This window comes from Cherax quadricarinatus, chromosome 41 (assembly GCF_038502225.1).
Source record: "Cherax quadricarinatus isolate ZL_2023a chromosome 41, ASM3850222v1, whole genome shotgun sequence".
Classification (NCBI taxonomy): Eukaryota; Metazoa; Arthropoda; class Malacostraca; order Decapoda; family Parastacidae; genus Cherax; species Cherax quadricarinatus.
In genome coordinates this window covers 26,890,235-26,908,020 of record NC_091332.1, presented here as the reverse complement: position 1 = coordinate 26,908,020, position 17,786 = coordinate 26,890,235, and the positions used below count along the sequence as shown (strand labels likewise).

Genomic DNA, 17,786 nt, shown 5'->3' with positions numbered 1-17,786 from the left:
TATATTTTAAGGTAAGTAATGAGTGAACTGTATATACATTTTATCGCTCTGGGATGCTTAAATGTAATAGAATACTATGTGTAGGTGGGTTGGCCTGGTATGGTAGCCCGGCTGACTACCATACATACCACACTTGATTTTTTACAATAAATACTACTCATCTCACCCTATATTTTAAAGTAAGTAATGAGTGAACTGTATATACATTTTATCGCTCTGGGATGCTTAAATATCATAGAATTGTATGTGTGGGTGGGGTGGCCTGGTATGGTAGCCTGGCTGACTACCATACATACCACACTTGATTTCTTACAATAAATACTACTTGTCTCACCCTAGATTAAGACTATAAATATTTTAAGGTAAGTAATGAGTGCACTATGTGTGTATTGTACTTTTTTATTGTTTTTTGATGCCTGGTTCTATTGCTAACTTAATATATGTTAGTGTAAACTTGTTATCTAGTGTTTGTATGCATTTGTAAGTGGAAAAAAAGGGTGTTCCACTTTACGGCGGTTTCCGCTTTACGGCGGTAGCCTGGAACCTAACCAGCCATATAAGTGGGGCCCTACTGTATAGCTAAGTGTTATATAACTCAACTTATAATCTGAATACAAGTACATAGTTCATATATAGTGAGTCATCCATCATAGTATAATTGAACTGTATATAAAGCCCAGGTAATAAGTGGAGCAGCATTTTAGTTCATTCAAAGCAATCAGTGATATCCTCAGATTCATGATGTGTAATAGATCCTGTGTGAAGAGTATTGAATCCTGTGCCTCATGGTAGCCACAAAACATCAGGTAAGAGAATTTCCCATGTTCTTGGACAAATTGCATAACCATGCTTATGAGCCTTCATGGTACTGTATTCATTATATTTTGGCACATTGCTGTGATATAATTGTTTTCAGAAGTGAAAAGTACATTACTTCAAATCTGGATATTGAGAAGAACTTTTAAGAAGAAAAGGACTTTTCTTGAAATGTCATCATCCATTTGAGGTTTTAATGGTCCTTGAAAATGTTAAACAAGAATAACTGGAGCTCTTTTATCTTTATGTTCCTCTTTCTTGAGATGTGTTATGGCTTCTTCTTGGTCAGTACCTGCATTATTTCACTTTAGTGAGGAGTGTGGTCAGTGCATGTGTAGAGTGAAGACCAAAGTGGGAAGACACTTGCTTCAAAATTGTCTGTAATGGCTTGTACTATTTCATTTACACTGTGTGAGAGTCCCATTAATCTCTGACCTTGGGCTGCTGCTTTTACTGCCAATGCTTTGAATCTCGGTTTCATCATATAATAAGGCAGCTCTAAAGCAGTAAAGTTCCTCAGTAGTAGATTTGTTTCTTGCCATCACAGCAAGAGCTATATGCAGTGTTGTTTTTCTCTAGCTGGCTGTTATCAGTTGTACGTGCCAAGAGAAATGATTTGAAGTTTAGTGATATAATGAGTAGTTGAAACAAAGTTGAGCTGACATCAGAGGCTGCACCTTCAAATGATACCCTAGTTTTATGCTGTGACTTGCTATATACTTTGTTATCTTTGTAATTGAATTTTCAGTATCATTACCATCATCATATACAAGTTTCAATAGTAGGTTGGTAGACAGCAACCGCCCAGGGAGGTACTACCGTCCTGCCAAGTGAGTGTAAAATGGAAGCCTGTACTTGTTTTACATGATGGTAGGATTGCTGGTGTCTTTTTTCTGTCTCATAAACATGCAAGATTTCAGGTACGTCTTGCTACTTCTGCTTACACTTAGGTCACACTACACATACATGTACAAGCATATATATACACACCCCTCTGAGTTTTCTTCTATTTTCTTTCTAGTTCTTGTTCATGTTTATTTCCTCTTATCTCCATGGGGAAGTGGAACAGAATTCTTCCTCCGTAAGCCATGCGTGTTGTAAGAGGCGACTAAAATGCCGGGAGCAAGGGTCTAGTAACCCCTTCTCCTGTATATATTACTAAATGTAAAAGGAGAAACTTTCGTTTTTCCTTTTGGGCCACCCCGCCTCGGTGGGATACAGCTAGTGTGTTGAAAGAAAGAGAAAGAAAAAGAGAAACTTTCATTTTCCTTTTTGGGCCACCCTGCCTTGGTGGGATACGGCCGGTTTGTTAAAAAAAAAAAAAATACCAGTTTCAACAGTGATGATATATTACCATTGAGTGCAACAAAGCTAGCTACCCCATTTACTAATACAATGAGTTAGGTGATAATTTTTGTTGTATTTTCCTTGCTAAGAGTTGATTTACCTTCCTGTTGGTTACTTCATGAAGTTCAACAGAGTTCCACAGATGAAACCTGTCTGTCAATTTCTTTGTTTAGATTTACCAGTGCCTCATCTCGTGACGTGTTAGCTTTGAAACTGCTGGAATGGATATTTCTCGTTTCTCTGATTGCTAACATGTAATGTGTGTTATCCATTGCATTGGCTGCATGAAGATTGCTTATAGCAACTTCCACTTGCAACTGTACTTGTTAGGTCCATTCACCAGTGTTTATTTTGCAAGTATATAGAATATCATCCTGTAGCTCATGTAGCTCTCTGTCAACAGTTCAACACCGAACAGCACGTTTCCATCAATTTGGATGTCGCGTATCAGGTATCAGTGAGCATTTTTCCCCACAGATGAAATTGAATCGGCTGGTATTTGACCCACTTGGACCCTTGACTTGACATTCTTCAGTGGTTTTCTTCTGGCAAGCCAATTGATGTTTGATATGGAGTCTAGATGTATCATTATAATAATGGTATACACTGCGAACAAGATAAGGAATTAAACACGTGCAACTTCTGGATTCATCAAGACTAAGGTATTGAACACAAGCTTCTAGGCTGAGGGACTGATGACCTCATCTTCCACTGTCTTCTGTGTATACTTCTGCAAAGACTGAGGACTGATTACGTCAGCTTCCACTGTCTTCTGTGTATACTTCTGCAAGACTGAGGGACTGATTACCTCCTCTTCTATTATGTTTGTGTATCATCATTGTATTGAATTGAAAAAGCTGCTGGTTGGTGAAAGGTCTTCAAATAAATACACCCAGATGTTGCATATGTCTAATTTCTCATTACATCTAGATGTGTTTGTTGATGCACATTCCCTGTATATGTAACATTCAGACCCCCCAGCACCTGCTAAGTCTAATTCCAAGTGCAGTTGATCATCTATGTATGCTGGCTTCCTTGATTGTCTTTCACCTCTCTGATTAAACTTACGTGGCTAGGGGTTTGTTTGCTGCCATGAGTGGTCGTGTAATTCTGAAGAATGTGTATCTTTTGTGAAAATTCTAATTTCATCTTTTATAAATACAAAGAAATGGAACCATACAATATATACAACAGAATCACCGCAATATAGAATATGTTTCATTCACACAGTAGGTATGATAAAACAAGCTGTTTCCTTTTTCAGCAAATCAAAAATACAAATTCAAAATTATTTCTTCTGTGAATAAATGAAAAATAAGGGAAATGTTATTTAGGAGGATTACAGCATGTACAGGAGGGCCCCATTTGTATGGCTCTTGGGTTCCTGACCTCATGTGGTAAGTGAAAATTGCTGGCAGGCGGAAGTGTGTAGTGTGTTTTTACATTATCAGATGCATGTAAATCACCTGATAATATGTTTACAATATCATACATTAAGTGCTCAATACAGCTAGGCATTAAAAAACAAATAAAAAATAAAATTAATACACAGTACAGTAGACCCTTATACATTACATGGATTTATTTGGCACGTTTTGGTTATTACACTATTGAAAAATTGCAGCATAGTTGTTTTATACAACACTTCATAAAATTAACTTAAAACTGTTTGGTTTGTGGGAGGGGAAAAAATTTGGACTCTGATTCCAACCTGGCAATACCAAGCTTCTGGAATAAATTTAACATTGCAGAAATCATCAGCTATGATAGAAGTGCATGAAATGAAGTGCCCCAGTCAACATTAAATGCAGGTTAGGGAAAGTTATGGCCTTCTGTAGTTAATTCTTTCACTGGTTTTCCCTTGCTTGAGTCAGGTTCAGGAAATTGTTCAGCTGGCAAGGAGATTATTACCAGGCGATGGTTTTGAAGATATGAAGGAAGATGTGAATGAGCTCTTAGAAGATGATGATGATGATGACAATGCCAACAGGAATCCAGAGGAAATGTTGACAGCTCATTGCACAGCCAGATAACAGAAGATGAAGAAGAACCTCAAGAAAAAGTTAACATTGCAGCAGTTACATGAGCAGTTCCATGTTGCTGCTAAACCAGCAAACTTTTTTCACTGAAGAGGACTTTGACAGATCTAGAAGCAGTGCTTTGAAATGGGATCTAGGGCAACTGATGGTGCCTTACCATCAGCTGTATAATGTATTGCAGGGTAAAAGAGTCCAGAGATCCATTACAGAATTTATGCACACTCCAATACAGCCATTGACTTTAGCACCAGAACCTCAACCATCCACTTATACCAACAACCATTCACCTCAGCCCAGTAGGGCCACACCATGCATCTCCACTCTCTTAACAATTACTGACATACACCAGCAACCACAATTTAAGGTAAATAATAATATTTCTGTTGCATTTGTAGTCTTAAGCAACAAAAAAAAATTATGATTTTTATTTATGTAAGATCTTGAGGGGGGGGGGGGTCCCTGGAACATAACCCTATATTTCCCATAAGCTCTTCAGTTTATCTAACATGGATTTTTATCTGACATGGCATTTTCAGGAATGTAACTACAGTGTAATATAAGGGTCTACTGTGCATACAATACTTGCCTTAAAATATGGCACCAGTCGCCCTTCTATTATGCAACTGTTGTGCAAAATGGCAGAAAAATGGTAAAAGCACTGAACATAATGAATAATGGCTCAGTTGAAAACCAGCAAAAACATGGAACACTGAAGAGTGGATGCTGAATATGCAGGACCCTTCTGTATATAGTTTATGCAAACTTTAGCTCTGGCAGTTTGTGCAGTAGGAAAAAATATACTAGAAATAAAATACATAACAGACAGCACATTATGAATACATTTTGAATAACATTTTAATATGTATAACATATACAGAAGGCATCATAAGTATGCATGTGTATAAGTAATCTTTAAAAAAAAAAATCAGATTGTTTGCCTGAGCATTTCCAGAAGTGTCAGGGAAAGTTTTACATGGAAAATAGTGTCCCTTGCCATACTGCCAAAGACATTAGCAGTTGACTAAATGATTGTGATTTACCATACTTCATTGACTGGCCTGGAAACTTAAGGAACTTAAATTCAATAGAGAACATTTGGAGCCACATTAAATGTAAGCTTGGTGGCATGTATATGTCCTATAACCCGAAAGTCTCGAATGCTAGTAAGCAGGTACGGGAAGGTGTTGACTCTTCTATCCTCCATATGTTATCCTTATCAGTGCCTAAGAGACATTTGGAGTGCATTAACAGGAAGGGTGATCCTACGATATACTAGTTTAGGTGAGGAACCCAAATGTATTTTATTTCTGAAATGGTACATTATGGTGAGAGGTCTTGTTTCCTGTGTGATCTGTTTATGCATGTGCATATTTATGATACCTACTGTATATTTCACCATAGCAAGTATTGGAAAATTTGAAGTGGTGATCCAGTCATTATTCATTTTTTTTATTATTAACAGATAGGCCATTTCCCACTAAGGAAAAAAGAAAAACTTTCGTTATCATTCACTCCATCACTGTCTTACTAGAGGTTCACTCACACTACAGTTATAAAACTGCAACATTATCACCCCTCCACAGTGCAGGCACTGTACTTCCCATCTCCAGGACCCAAGTCTGGTCTGCCGGTTTCCCTGAATCCCTTAAATGTTACCTTGCCTCACACTCCAACAGCATGTCAAGTTTTAAAAAAACATTTGTCTCCACTCGCTCCTATCTAACAGGCTCATGCATGCTTGCTGGAAGTCCAAACCCCTTACACACAAAACCTCCTTTACCCTCTCCCTCCAACCATTCCTAGGCCGACCCCTACCCTGCCTTCCTTCCACTACAGATTTACATGTTCTCAAGTGATTCTATTTTGTTCCATACTCTAAATGTCCGAACCACCTCAACAACCCCTCCTCAGCCCTCTGGACAATACTTTTAGTAACACCACACCTCTTCCTAATTTCCAAACTACAGATTCTGTGCATTATATTCACGCCACACATTGCCCTCAGACACGACATCTCCGCTGCCTCCAGTCTTCTCCTTGTTGCACCATTCACCACCCATGCTTCACACCCATATAAGAGCATTGGTATAATTATGCTCTCATACATTCCCCTCTTTGCTTTCATGGATAATGTTCTTTGTTTCCACAGACTCCTCAAGGCACTACTCACTTTTTTCCCCTTGTCTAATCTGTGATTCACCTCATCTTTCATAGACTCTTCTATTGACATGTCGACTCCCAAATATCTGAATACATTCACCTCCTCCATACTCTCTCTCTCCAATCTGATATCCAGTGTTTCATTACCTAAATTTCTTTTGTTACCCTCATCACATTACTCTTTCCTATATTTACTTTTAATTTCATTCTTTTACATAGGCTACAAAACTGATCCCATCAACCTCTGCAACTTCTCTTCAGAATCTCCCAAAAACACAGTGTCATGAGCAAAGAGCAACCGTGACAGCTCCAACTTTGTGTTAGATTCTTTATCTTTTAACCTCACACCTTTTGCCAACACCTGAGCATTCACTTCTCTTACAACCCCATCTATAAATATATTGAACAACCATGGTGACATCACACACCCTTGTCTAAGGCCTACTTTTACTGGGAAATAATATCCTCTCTTCTACATACTCTAACCTGAACTTCACTATCCTCGTAGAAACTCTTCACTGCTTTCAGTAACCTCCCTCCCATTCCATACATTTGCAACATCTGCCACATTGCCCCTATTCACCTTATATGCCTTTTCCAAATCCATGAATGCCACATAAACCTCTTTACCCTTACCTAAATACTGTTCACCTATATGTTTCACTGTAAACAATTTGTCTGCACACCTTCTACCCTTCCTAAAGCCTCCTTGTTCATCTGCTATCCTGCTCTCTGTCTTGCTCTTAATTCTTTCATATTCGTATTCATATAGTTTATTTGGACATGGTACACTGTTGTACAACTAATTATAGTACAAGTTGGGTGTACATGCCAAAAGCCCTTTGTATGCAAAGGATTATGGTAGTAATGCTACCATACACTTTACCAGGTATACTCAACAGGCTTATTCCCTTATAATTTTTACACTCTCTCTTTTGTTCCCTTTGCCTTTGTACAAAGGAACTATGCATGCTCTTCGCCAATCCCCAGGAACCTTACCCTCTTCTATACATTTATTAACCCTTTCACTGTCGAGACCTCTGATCACAAAACTGCTCTCAGTGTCGAAAAATATTAGAAAAAAAAAATTATTTTTTCTTGTCAAAATTTTAAGAATATTTTTCTGATTGTTTTAAAAGATGTTTTTTTTTTTTTGCAATCAGTACTTCCTGATATATGTTATTGCTGTTCTTGCTGCTGAACAGCGGTTTAGTGTCAAAGGGGTAGCATAGGTTGCAAAGATACGGCCTTAGACTAGTTTGACTTTAATCAGAGAGGAGTAAGTACACAGTGGGCAAAGTGAGGGAATGACTGATAGCCAGTCTGTGGAGGGGAGGTTGTTGAACCTGTGTGGGTAGGCCATGAAGTGAGTGCGGGTAGACTCCATGCCTCACTGACCAGGGCAGGCCTAGAGAGGGCAGCACCATGGTGCCGCGGGATATGAATCTAGCAGACAGGGTAGGCTGTCTACATATATAGAGGCATGAAGTTGACAAAGTGAACCACTTACGGCAACATCGGCGTCTGCCGCTCACTCGGTAATAGTATTATGTTTACTTTTATTCTACTTTTTTCTTTTCGTTTTTAATATTTTATTTTTTCATGTAACTTTTATGGCCTGTGAGACCAATATAATTCATAATGTATATATATCCACTCATTGTATGCAACACAATAACTGCACAAACATTGTTATAATTACATTGTTTACAAAACATGTTTACACAAACCTACGCTGCCTTCCTCACCCATGCTGTCTTCACCACCCACACTGTCTTCCTCACCACCCATGCTGGAAATAAATCACTGACTTTTTTGGGTTATCCTAGGTTCTCTACTCATGCTGCTATGTATGATAATCCATGTAACTGTATTTGTGTATACAGTAGAGCCCAGCTTTACGACATTTCGCTTTATGGTGTTCTGCTAATACAGACATTTCGAATTATGACCAAAGCTTGCTGCATGGCTCCTCCACTTAACTGTTTAATATGGTCACGGCACCCCACCCTGTTTGTTTACATTCTCCATGAGCTCCGTGAGTATTGTGGCTCTTCATTATGTCTGGAAACTTTCCAAATTTCAAATGTTTTAAAGTTACTTCATGTTTTATATATTCTTTCTTTTTCTTTCAACGTACCAGCCGTATCCCACTGAGGTGGGGTGGCCCAGAAGGAAAAACGAAAGTTTCTCCTTTCAAATTTAGTAATACTGTACAGTGGTCCCTCGCTTTTCGTAGTTCTCGGGAATCATAGATTTTGGAAATCATAGGGATATTTTCGTATAAACATGGGCTCACTAATCATAGGTTGACTCGCGAATAGTAGTTCGTCCAGGACGCGTACACAAGGTGTGAGCCGGGGCGGCCTCCCTACCCAGCCAGTCTGGCATTGTTTACCAGTGAGCGAAGGTCCTCTCATTGCTCCTACGAAATATTTCATAATATTCAACTCACTTTAGTGCTTGCAAGTACTAAATAAGCTACCATGGCTCCAAAGAAAGCTCCTAGTGCCAAGCCTGTGGTAAAGAAGGCGAGAAATATGATTGAATTTAAGAAAAACATCATTGAACAATATGAAAGTGGCACAAGTGCGGCCGAACTGGCAAGGATGTATAAGAAATCCTACACAACCATATGTTCCATAGTGGCCAAGAAAAAGGAAATCAAGGACACTGTTGTTGCAAAGGGGGTAACTATGCTGACAAAAATGAGATGACCAGTACTTGAAGATGTTGAGAAGTTATTATTGGTGTGGATAAATGAGAAACAATTAGCAGGAGATATTCTTATGACTTCGATTATTTGTGAAAAGGCTAGGCAGTTGCACTACGATCTGGTAAAGAAATTGCCTGCAAACAGTGGTGATGTGAGTGAATTTTAGGCCAGCAAAGGTTGGTTTGAGAGATTTAAGAACCGTACTGGCATACACAGTGTGGTAAGGCATGGTGAGTGTTACAAAAAATGCGATTCTAAAAAGCTTAGAGGTCTCCAGTGAATACTAGAAAGGACTACCCTTCTAGCATCCAGCCTGTTACTGAGTTTTCGTAACAATTAGCCAGTATCCTTGTCCAATTATCCAATGGAATTCAGTAAGAATTATTAGTGCTTCAGGATTATAACTGGTAGGCTACTAACTAGAGAAATTAAAATTTAATAAATTTATTAATTAAGTTGTCTAGGCGTATATCAAATTAAATTAATCAATATCAACAAAATAAGAATAATCACTTCTCTCGTGTACAGTATTATTGTGCTGATAGCACATATCACATTTATGTCTTAAGTACCGTCTGGTACATTAACAAGTAATAATACAAATAAGTGTGTGTATGTGTGTAAGTGCTCTAAGTAGTTCACTATGTCTCATGACTCGACTAGACTTAAACAAGTGACTGACAAAGTCCTCACATAAACTAACTTCTCGACCAACTGGCAATTAGAACAGTCTGCTTGAACAATAAAAAAATGCTAAGCCCAATAGCAATATAACAAGCAACTGCGACACAATCAGGATCAAGGAGATAATATAACGATACTAAGTAGGGACCATCAGCAGATCCTCAACAAAAGTCACAAAACTCCCATACTACTGAATCTAAGTTCAGCATAAGAAAATCCCCGACTGTGACAATACACAGATACCAGTACAAATTAGGTCAGAAGGTACAGCTCAGGACCTGAGTTGCTTAGTGTCTATGCGACGCACAACCTCAGTACAACGTCGAAAATCACTAAGTCTATACAAAGTTCTGTGAACAGTCTCCAGAACTAACAATAAAGCTACAGACGATCTTCCAACAAGGGCCAATAAGGAAGAGTTAGGCACTTGTCAGGAATACGTCCAACCACCAAGAGAGTCTAGACCAGACTGAATACTTCAGGCGAGGTGAGAACACCCCCCCTCTATCACGTGATAGCTCCGTGGACAGTTGCTTCCCACCAACAGAAGCCGGCAGAGTAACGAGCAAAGAGCGATAATTACAGTAGTTAGACAATCAAGACTTGAACTATGAGCACAAAATATGTTACATCCTACTTAACAAAAGTAACTAAGACAAATAATAATATAAAGCAATATATTCACGATTTAGCTATTATCGCAAATATAAGCAATATAAAATTACATGAAAAGGTAATGTACATTATATACATATACATCATATACATTGTAACCCATTCAGGGGTTGCAACACCCCCCCCAACACGACAAACGGTCGCACTAGGAGTTGCGTTAATGTCTTTCACATTATTACTAATTACTCATATCACTTTAATACAATTTAATATAAAAATCTAGAGTCACTCTTGTGCCAAGCACTTCTATAATTTTAGTGTCTATATCACTACAAGTTATGCACCTAGTACTAGGGCAGGACACAGTATCGTATCTCTGCATGCTCGTGGTTATGTACATCAGTGTAGAGACAGGATAGCGTAGACAAGCATCACATGTTGAGGCTCGATCATAATAGTGAAGACTGCATATGAACAATCGTCTTGTGCGATAGACAGGAGACAGCATTCCACTCATAAGTAGTGGTTGTGGAATGCTATGCAGTATGGACATCTGAGTATGAAACAGCATAAGGTGTGTAGTGAGGGAGGGGGTCAGCGGCAGGACTGTTCTGCCACGCAGTAACATCGCCCACACAACACTACCCACTCAACACTCAGCTTCTGTCTCCAACTGTTTCCTCACACACACATCACTACTGTGAATATATAAATAACATAATTAGACATAACATGAGTATATATAATTAACATGGGCTGGAGAGATTACGTTACTTTACTGAATTTGACATAGCAAGTAACAAAAGGTATTTGGGCATTAAAATTACGTTAATTTAAAATGGGGAAGTGCCCAAATACACGTCAAAATGTTCCAAGGACACCACAAGCGCTAGAGCCTCTTTCTCAATAGTGGCATAATTTTTCTGGTGTCGTTTGAGCTTAGATGAATAGTAACATATAGAATGGAGAATATCAGTGGATGTTGACTGTTGGAGCAGCACAGCGCCCACTGCATAATCACTCGCATCTATATGTAAAAAGAAGGGAAGATTGAAATTAGGACTCCTCAACACTGGAGCAGAGGAAAGCAAGCGCTTCAACCTTTTGAACAAATCTGAACAATCACTAGTCCAGATGAATTGAACTTTGCTACTAGTGAACACAGTAAGAGGTGTAGGTGGAGGTGTGTGTGCTGGCTTGCCTGTCACTTGACACACGTGGCAACGTCGCACATGATCAGCTACTGTTTCCTTCATCTTTGGCCAAGTAAAATGTTTTGCCAGTTTACCGAGTGTCTTCTTGACACCTAAATGTCCTCCTGTGGGACTGTTGTGAGCAACATCAATGGCTTGTTCACGAAATGTAACTGGTAACACTACGAGATGCTTGACTGTGGTGGAAACACTATCAGCTGACAACTTGCATGTATTTTTCTCCATCAGTACACCGTTACTATAATAGTAACAATTATCGAGATCCTTTGCTTCACTCTCAGTAACTGCTATATCTCTGTCTTTCCAGTGACTGATCAACAAACTGATCCTTGATTAAATCATCATTAGTTAGAAATTTAACGTCAGTTGTGTCCTGACTAGGTTGATGACGGGGGAGTTAATGTTAATGATCCTGTGCACAGAGTGTCACTAAACAACATATTCAAGCCCAAACCATTGTCATCCACTAACTCAACAGGAGACAAGGATAGTTACCTGGATGTTACGTGGAGGTTATTCCGGGGATCAACGCCCCCGCGGCCCGGTCCATGATCAGGCCTGTTGAATCTTTGACATAGCTCTAGTAATTGCGCTGAGAGGAAATAAAATAGGTTTCTCTTTACAAGCTTCAAGGGCATAATTATCATCGGTGTTATTATCAATCACAAGTGGTTCTTTACGTATACCAGCATGAAGGATATCGTTCCCTATCAACAAGTCCACTGACCTGATAGGAAATACACCACTGGATATACCCACTGAAATATAGCCAGTATAATAGCTTGTTTCAGTGTAAACTTTGTGCAAAGGTACTTTTATAACAGCCCCACCATAGGCTTCTAGCAATACATCTATCTTGCAATAGGTATCATCAGTTATGGGCAGTACTCTTCTCTTAATAACGTGAGATAACTGCCAGTGTCTCTGAAAGTAATTATCTCGGTTAGATGTGATTCGTCAAATGCCAGTTCAGACCACAAGGCGGCTGAAAAGTATGTGCATGAATTCAAGGAGTACATAGAGGCTGAAGGACTGAAACCTGAACAAGTGTTCATTTGTGACGAAACAGGCCTCTTTTGGAAGAAAATGCCAGTGAGGACCTTCATTACACAGGAGGAAAAGGCAATGCCAGGACATAAGCCTATGAAAGACAGGCTGACGCTCATGTTCTGTGCTAATGCTAGTGGGGATTTCAAAGTGAATCCATTACTAGTGTACCATTCTGAAAATCCCAGAGTGTTCAGGAAAAACAATGTTATGAAGAGTAAATTGTGAGAGTTTTGGAAATCTAATAGTAAGGCATGGGTCACGAGGGAAATTTTCGTCGAGTGGTTCAATGAAGTTTTTGGCCCTAGTGTGAAGAATTACCTCCTGGAAAAGAAATTGGATCTCAAGTGCCTGCTAGTAATGGACAGTGCACCTGCTCATCCTCCAAACTTGGATGACCTAATTTTCGAGGAGTTTGGGTTCATCACAGTAAAGTTCTTGCCCCCGAATACCACTCCTCTCCTCCAGCCCATGGACCAGCAGGTCATTGCAAACTTTAAAAAACTCTACACCAAAGCAGTGTTCCACAGGTGCTTGACTGTGACCACAGACACTCACTTGACTCTAAGGGAATTTTGGAGAGAGCACTTCAGCATCCTCCATTGCATAACCCTTATAGGTATGGCTTGGGAGGGAGTGACTAACAGGACTTTGAACTCTGCTTGGAGAAAATTATGGCCAGATTGTGTCGACAAGAGGGATTTTGAAGGGTTTGGGACTGACCCTGATGAGCCTATGTCTGTTGTTAAATCAACTGTGGCACTGGGGAGTTCCATGGGGTTGGATGTGAGTTTGGAGGATGTGGAAGAGTTGATGGAAGACCACAGCGAAGAGCTCACCACTGAGGAGCTGCAAGAGCTTCAGCAGGATCAGCAACAGATCGCAGCTCAAAATCTTGCTGCAGAGGAGGAGGGAGAGAGATGGAAGAAGGTACCTTCTTCAGAAATTAAAGAGATTTTTGCTATGTGGGGTAAGATGGAAAGCTTTATGGAGAAACATCACCCTGACAAGGTTGTTGCAAGCCATGTTGGCAACATGTACAGTGACAGTCTTGGGCCATTTTAGGGAAGTGTTAAAGAGACGCCAGAAACGGAGCTCTCTCCACAGTTATTTTGCGAGACAGGACTCCAGTGGCTCTCAAGGTGGTCCTAGTGGCATTAAGAAACAGAGAAGAGAAGCAACCCCAGAAAAGCAATTGGTACCTGAGGTGTTGCTGGAAGGGGATTCCCCTTATAAACTGTAAACAATCCAATCTCTCTCCTCCAGTCTCCCATACACTAAGAAGAATCTCCAATAAAGGTAAGTGTTACGCTGTTAATTTTCATTCATCATTTCCCATTGTATTGTTTATGTACTACATCTATATTTCATGTAAAAAAATTTTTTTGTTTTAATACTTCTGGGTGTCAGGAACGGATTAATTGTATTTACATTATTTCTTATGGGGAAAATTGATTCTCAAATCGTAGATTTCGATAATAGTAGCAACTCCAGGAATGGATTAACTACAAAAAACGAGGGACCACTGTACATACAGGAGAAGGGGTTACTAGCCCCTTGCTCCCGGCATTTTAGTCGCTTCTTACGACACGCTTGGCTTACGGAGGAAGAATTCTGTTCCACTTCCCCATGGAGATAAGAGGAAATAACCAAGAACTAGAACTAGAAAGAAAACAGAAGAAAATCCAGAGAGATATGTATGTATTTGCTTGTACAGTGGACCCTCGACCAACGTTGGCATCGTCTAATGTTAAATGCGACTTGCTATACATTTTAATGCAAAAATTTTGCCTCGACTAGCACTAAAAAACCCGACCAATGCTATTCGTTCCGTTCGAGACGCGTCCACTTGTGGCCTGACCGCGCCTTACTTGTCCCGTGGGTGCCACTGTTTACAAGCCAGCCAGCCACCGCGGTCCCATCCAAACATACAATCGGAACATTTCATATTATCACAGAGTTTGTAGTGATTGCACCTGCAAAATAAGTCACCATGGGCCCCAAGAAAGCTTCTAGTGCCAACCCTACAGCAAAAAGGGTGAGAATTACTGTGGATACGAAGAAAGAGATCATTGCTAAGTATGAAAGTGGAATGCGTGTCTCCGAGCTGGCCAGGTTGTACACAAAACCCCTATCAACCATCGCTACTATTGTGGGCAAGAAAACGGCAATCAAGGAAGCTGTTCTTGCCAAAGGTGCAACTATGTTTTCGAAACTGAGATCGCAAGTGATAGATGATGTTGAGAGACTGTTATTGGTGTGGATAAACGAAAAACAGATAGCAGGAGATAGCATCTCTCAAGCGATCATATGTGAAAAGGCTAGGAAGTTGCATGACGATTTAATTAAAAAAATGCCAGCAACTAGTGGTGATGTGAGTGAATTTAAGGCCAGCAAAGGTTGGTTTGAGAGATTTAAGAATCGTAGTGGCATACATAGTGTGATAAGGCATGGTGAGGCTGCCAGTTCGGACCACAAAGCGGCTGAAAAATATGTGCAGGAATTCAAGGAGTACATAGACAGTGAAGGACTGAAACCTGAACAAGTGTTTAATTGTGATGAAACAGGCCTGTTTTGGAAGAAAATGCCAAGCAGGACCTACATTACTCAGGAGGAAAAGGCACTCCCAGGACATAAGCCTATGAAAGACAGGCTTACTCTGTTGATGTGTGCTAATGCTAGTGGTGATTGCAGAGTGAAGCCTTTATTGGTGTAGCACTCTGAAACTCCCAGAGTGTTCAGGAAAAACAATGTCCTCAAGGCTATTTTGTGTGTGCTGTGGAGGGCAAACAGTAAGGCATGGGTCACTAGGGACTTTTTCTATGACTTGTTACACCATGCATTTGCCCCCACTGTGAAAAATTAACTCCTGGAAAATAAATTGGACCTTAAGTGCCTCCTGGTATTAGACAATGCTCCTGGTCATCCTTCAGACTTGGCAGAGCGACTTTCTGTGGACATGAGCTTCATTAAGGTGAAGTTTTTGCCTCCTAATACCACTCCTCTCCTGCAGCCCATGGACCAGCAGGTCATTGCAAACTTCAAGAAACTGTACACAAAAGCTATGTTTGAAAGGTGCTTTGTAGTGACCTCAGAAACTCAATTGACTCTAAGAGAGTTTTGGAGAGATCACTTTAGCATCCTCAATTGTGTAAACATTATAGGTAAGGCTTGGGAGGAAGTGACTAAGAGGACCTTGAACTCTGCTTGGAAGAAACTGTGGCCAGAATATGTAGACAAAAGGGATTTTGAAGGGTTTGAGGCTAACCCTGGGAATCCTATGCCAGTTGAGGAATCCTTTGTGGCACTGGGGAAGTCCTTGGGGTTGGAGGTTAGTGGGGAGGATGTGGAAGAGTTGGTGGAGGAGGACAATGAAGAACTAACCACAGATGAGCTGCTAGATCATCTTCAACAGCAAGAGGCCAGACCTGAGGAAACTGCTTAGGAGGAGGGGAGAGAGAAATTGAAGAAGTTGCCTACTTCAAAGATTAAAGAAATGTGTGCAATGTGGCTTAAAGTGCAAACCTTTTTTGATGAAAATCACCCTGACTCGGCTACTGCAAGCCTTGTTGGCAACCTGTACACTGACAATGTTATGAACCACTTTAGGAATGTCATAAAGGAACGGGAGGTACAGGCCTCTATGGATGGATATGTTGTGCGACAGAGGTCCAGTGACTCTGAAGCTGGTCCTAGTGGCATTAAAAGAAGAAGGGAAGTAACCCCAGAAAAGGACTTGCCACCTCAAGTCCTAATGGAAGGGGATTCCCCTTCTAAACACTAACACCATCAACACTCTCCCCTCCTCCCATTCCATCAATCATCACCAGATCTTCAATAAAGGTAAGTGTCATGTAACTGTGCATGTCTTCTTCAGTTTGTGTGTATTAAAATTAATATTTCATGTGGTAAAAATTTTTTTTTCAATACTTTGGGGTGTCAGGAAAGGATTAATTTGATTTCCATTATTTCTTATGGGGAAAATTAACTCGACTAACGATAATTTCGATTAATGATGAGCTCTCAGGAACGGATTAATATCGTTGGTCGAGGGTCCACTGTACATGTATGTGTAGTGTGACCTAAGTGTAAGTAGAAGTAGCAAGATGTACCTGAAATCTTGCATGTTTATGAGACAGAAAAAAGACACCAACAATCCTACCATCATGTAAAACAATTACAGGTTTCCCTTTTACACTCGCTTGGCAGGACGGTAGTACCTTAGTACCTCCCTGGGCGGTTGCTATCTACCAACCTACTACCTAGGTGTTTTATATATACTCTGATAATTATACTTGTGTGTACCTAAATATATACTGTGCTGGCATGCAGATGTACATTAAAATCACCATATTAACCCTTTCAGGGTCTGTGCCGTAGATCTACTGTTTTACATTGAGGGTCCAAACCGTAGATCTACACCAAAATTCTAGCGGCATCAAATTTAGTGCAAGAAGGCTGGTAGGCCTACATCCAAGAGAACGAGTCTGCGTGGTGTGTGTGCGCTGTAAACAAAAATTCTAGGTGCCAGCATGGCATTGTGGGAACTCCGCCTCAGTAAGCTTTGTTCACCATGCCTTGCCGCAAGGCAGCTCTCACTCCGAGGCGAATTGGGACTCTCCTCTTCCTAACTGATAGTTCTGACTCTGATGGAAGTGGAAGAAAAGAAGAATTCTATGGGTTTGATTGATTAGTGACTGAAAGCAATGACCAGGATATCGAAAATAGTGCAGAAAATTCTGACAATTCTCAACCTTCTACCCCTGGTGTGGGCACGCCTCAATCACGTTCAATTGTACCTCGTCACAAGAGAAAACTAATATTTTTGCATGGCCAGGCCTCAGACTTCAGTAATGATGATGATAGTGATGTGGACTGTGATTTTATTGCTCTTGATGATCATTCAAGTAGTGATAGTGATGAATCATATTCACCAGTGAAGCGTCGGTATATACTCCGCTACTTGTGCTCGGATAGTGTTCCCTATGCAGTGCCCAGGGGACGGAGTACATCCCGGAATACATCCCGTGGCCCTACACCAGGAATAGACAGTGAAAGTGAGGATGATGTGGCTACACTTGGTATGGATATACCACAGGCATCAGTAGGTGGAGGTATTGGTGGTGGTAGTGCCACGGCCATGCATGA

At 40.3% G+C, this 17,786-nt stretch overlaps 1 protein-coding gene across 3 annotated transcripts in view; it reads left to right on the top strand.

Moving 5' to 3' along the window:
• The window catches only part of Gga (ADP-ribosylation factor-binding protein Gga), a 236,986-nt gene that overhangs the window by 82,994 nt on the left and 136,206 nt on the right, over positions 1-17,786 (top strand). The window contains exon 1 of one of the 3 annotated variants that reach the window (XM_070093108.1): positions 4,176-4,566. The exons of the other annotated variants lie outside the window; for them this stretch is intronic. Coding sequence (XP_069949209.1) covers positions 4,246-4,566 — 321 coding nt within the window. The 5' untranslated portion in view covers positions 4,176-4,245. Of the gene's footprint in view, positions 1-4,175; positions 4,567-17,786 lie in introns of those variants that run through there. 3 annotated transcript variants of the gene reach the window in all.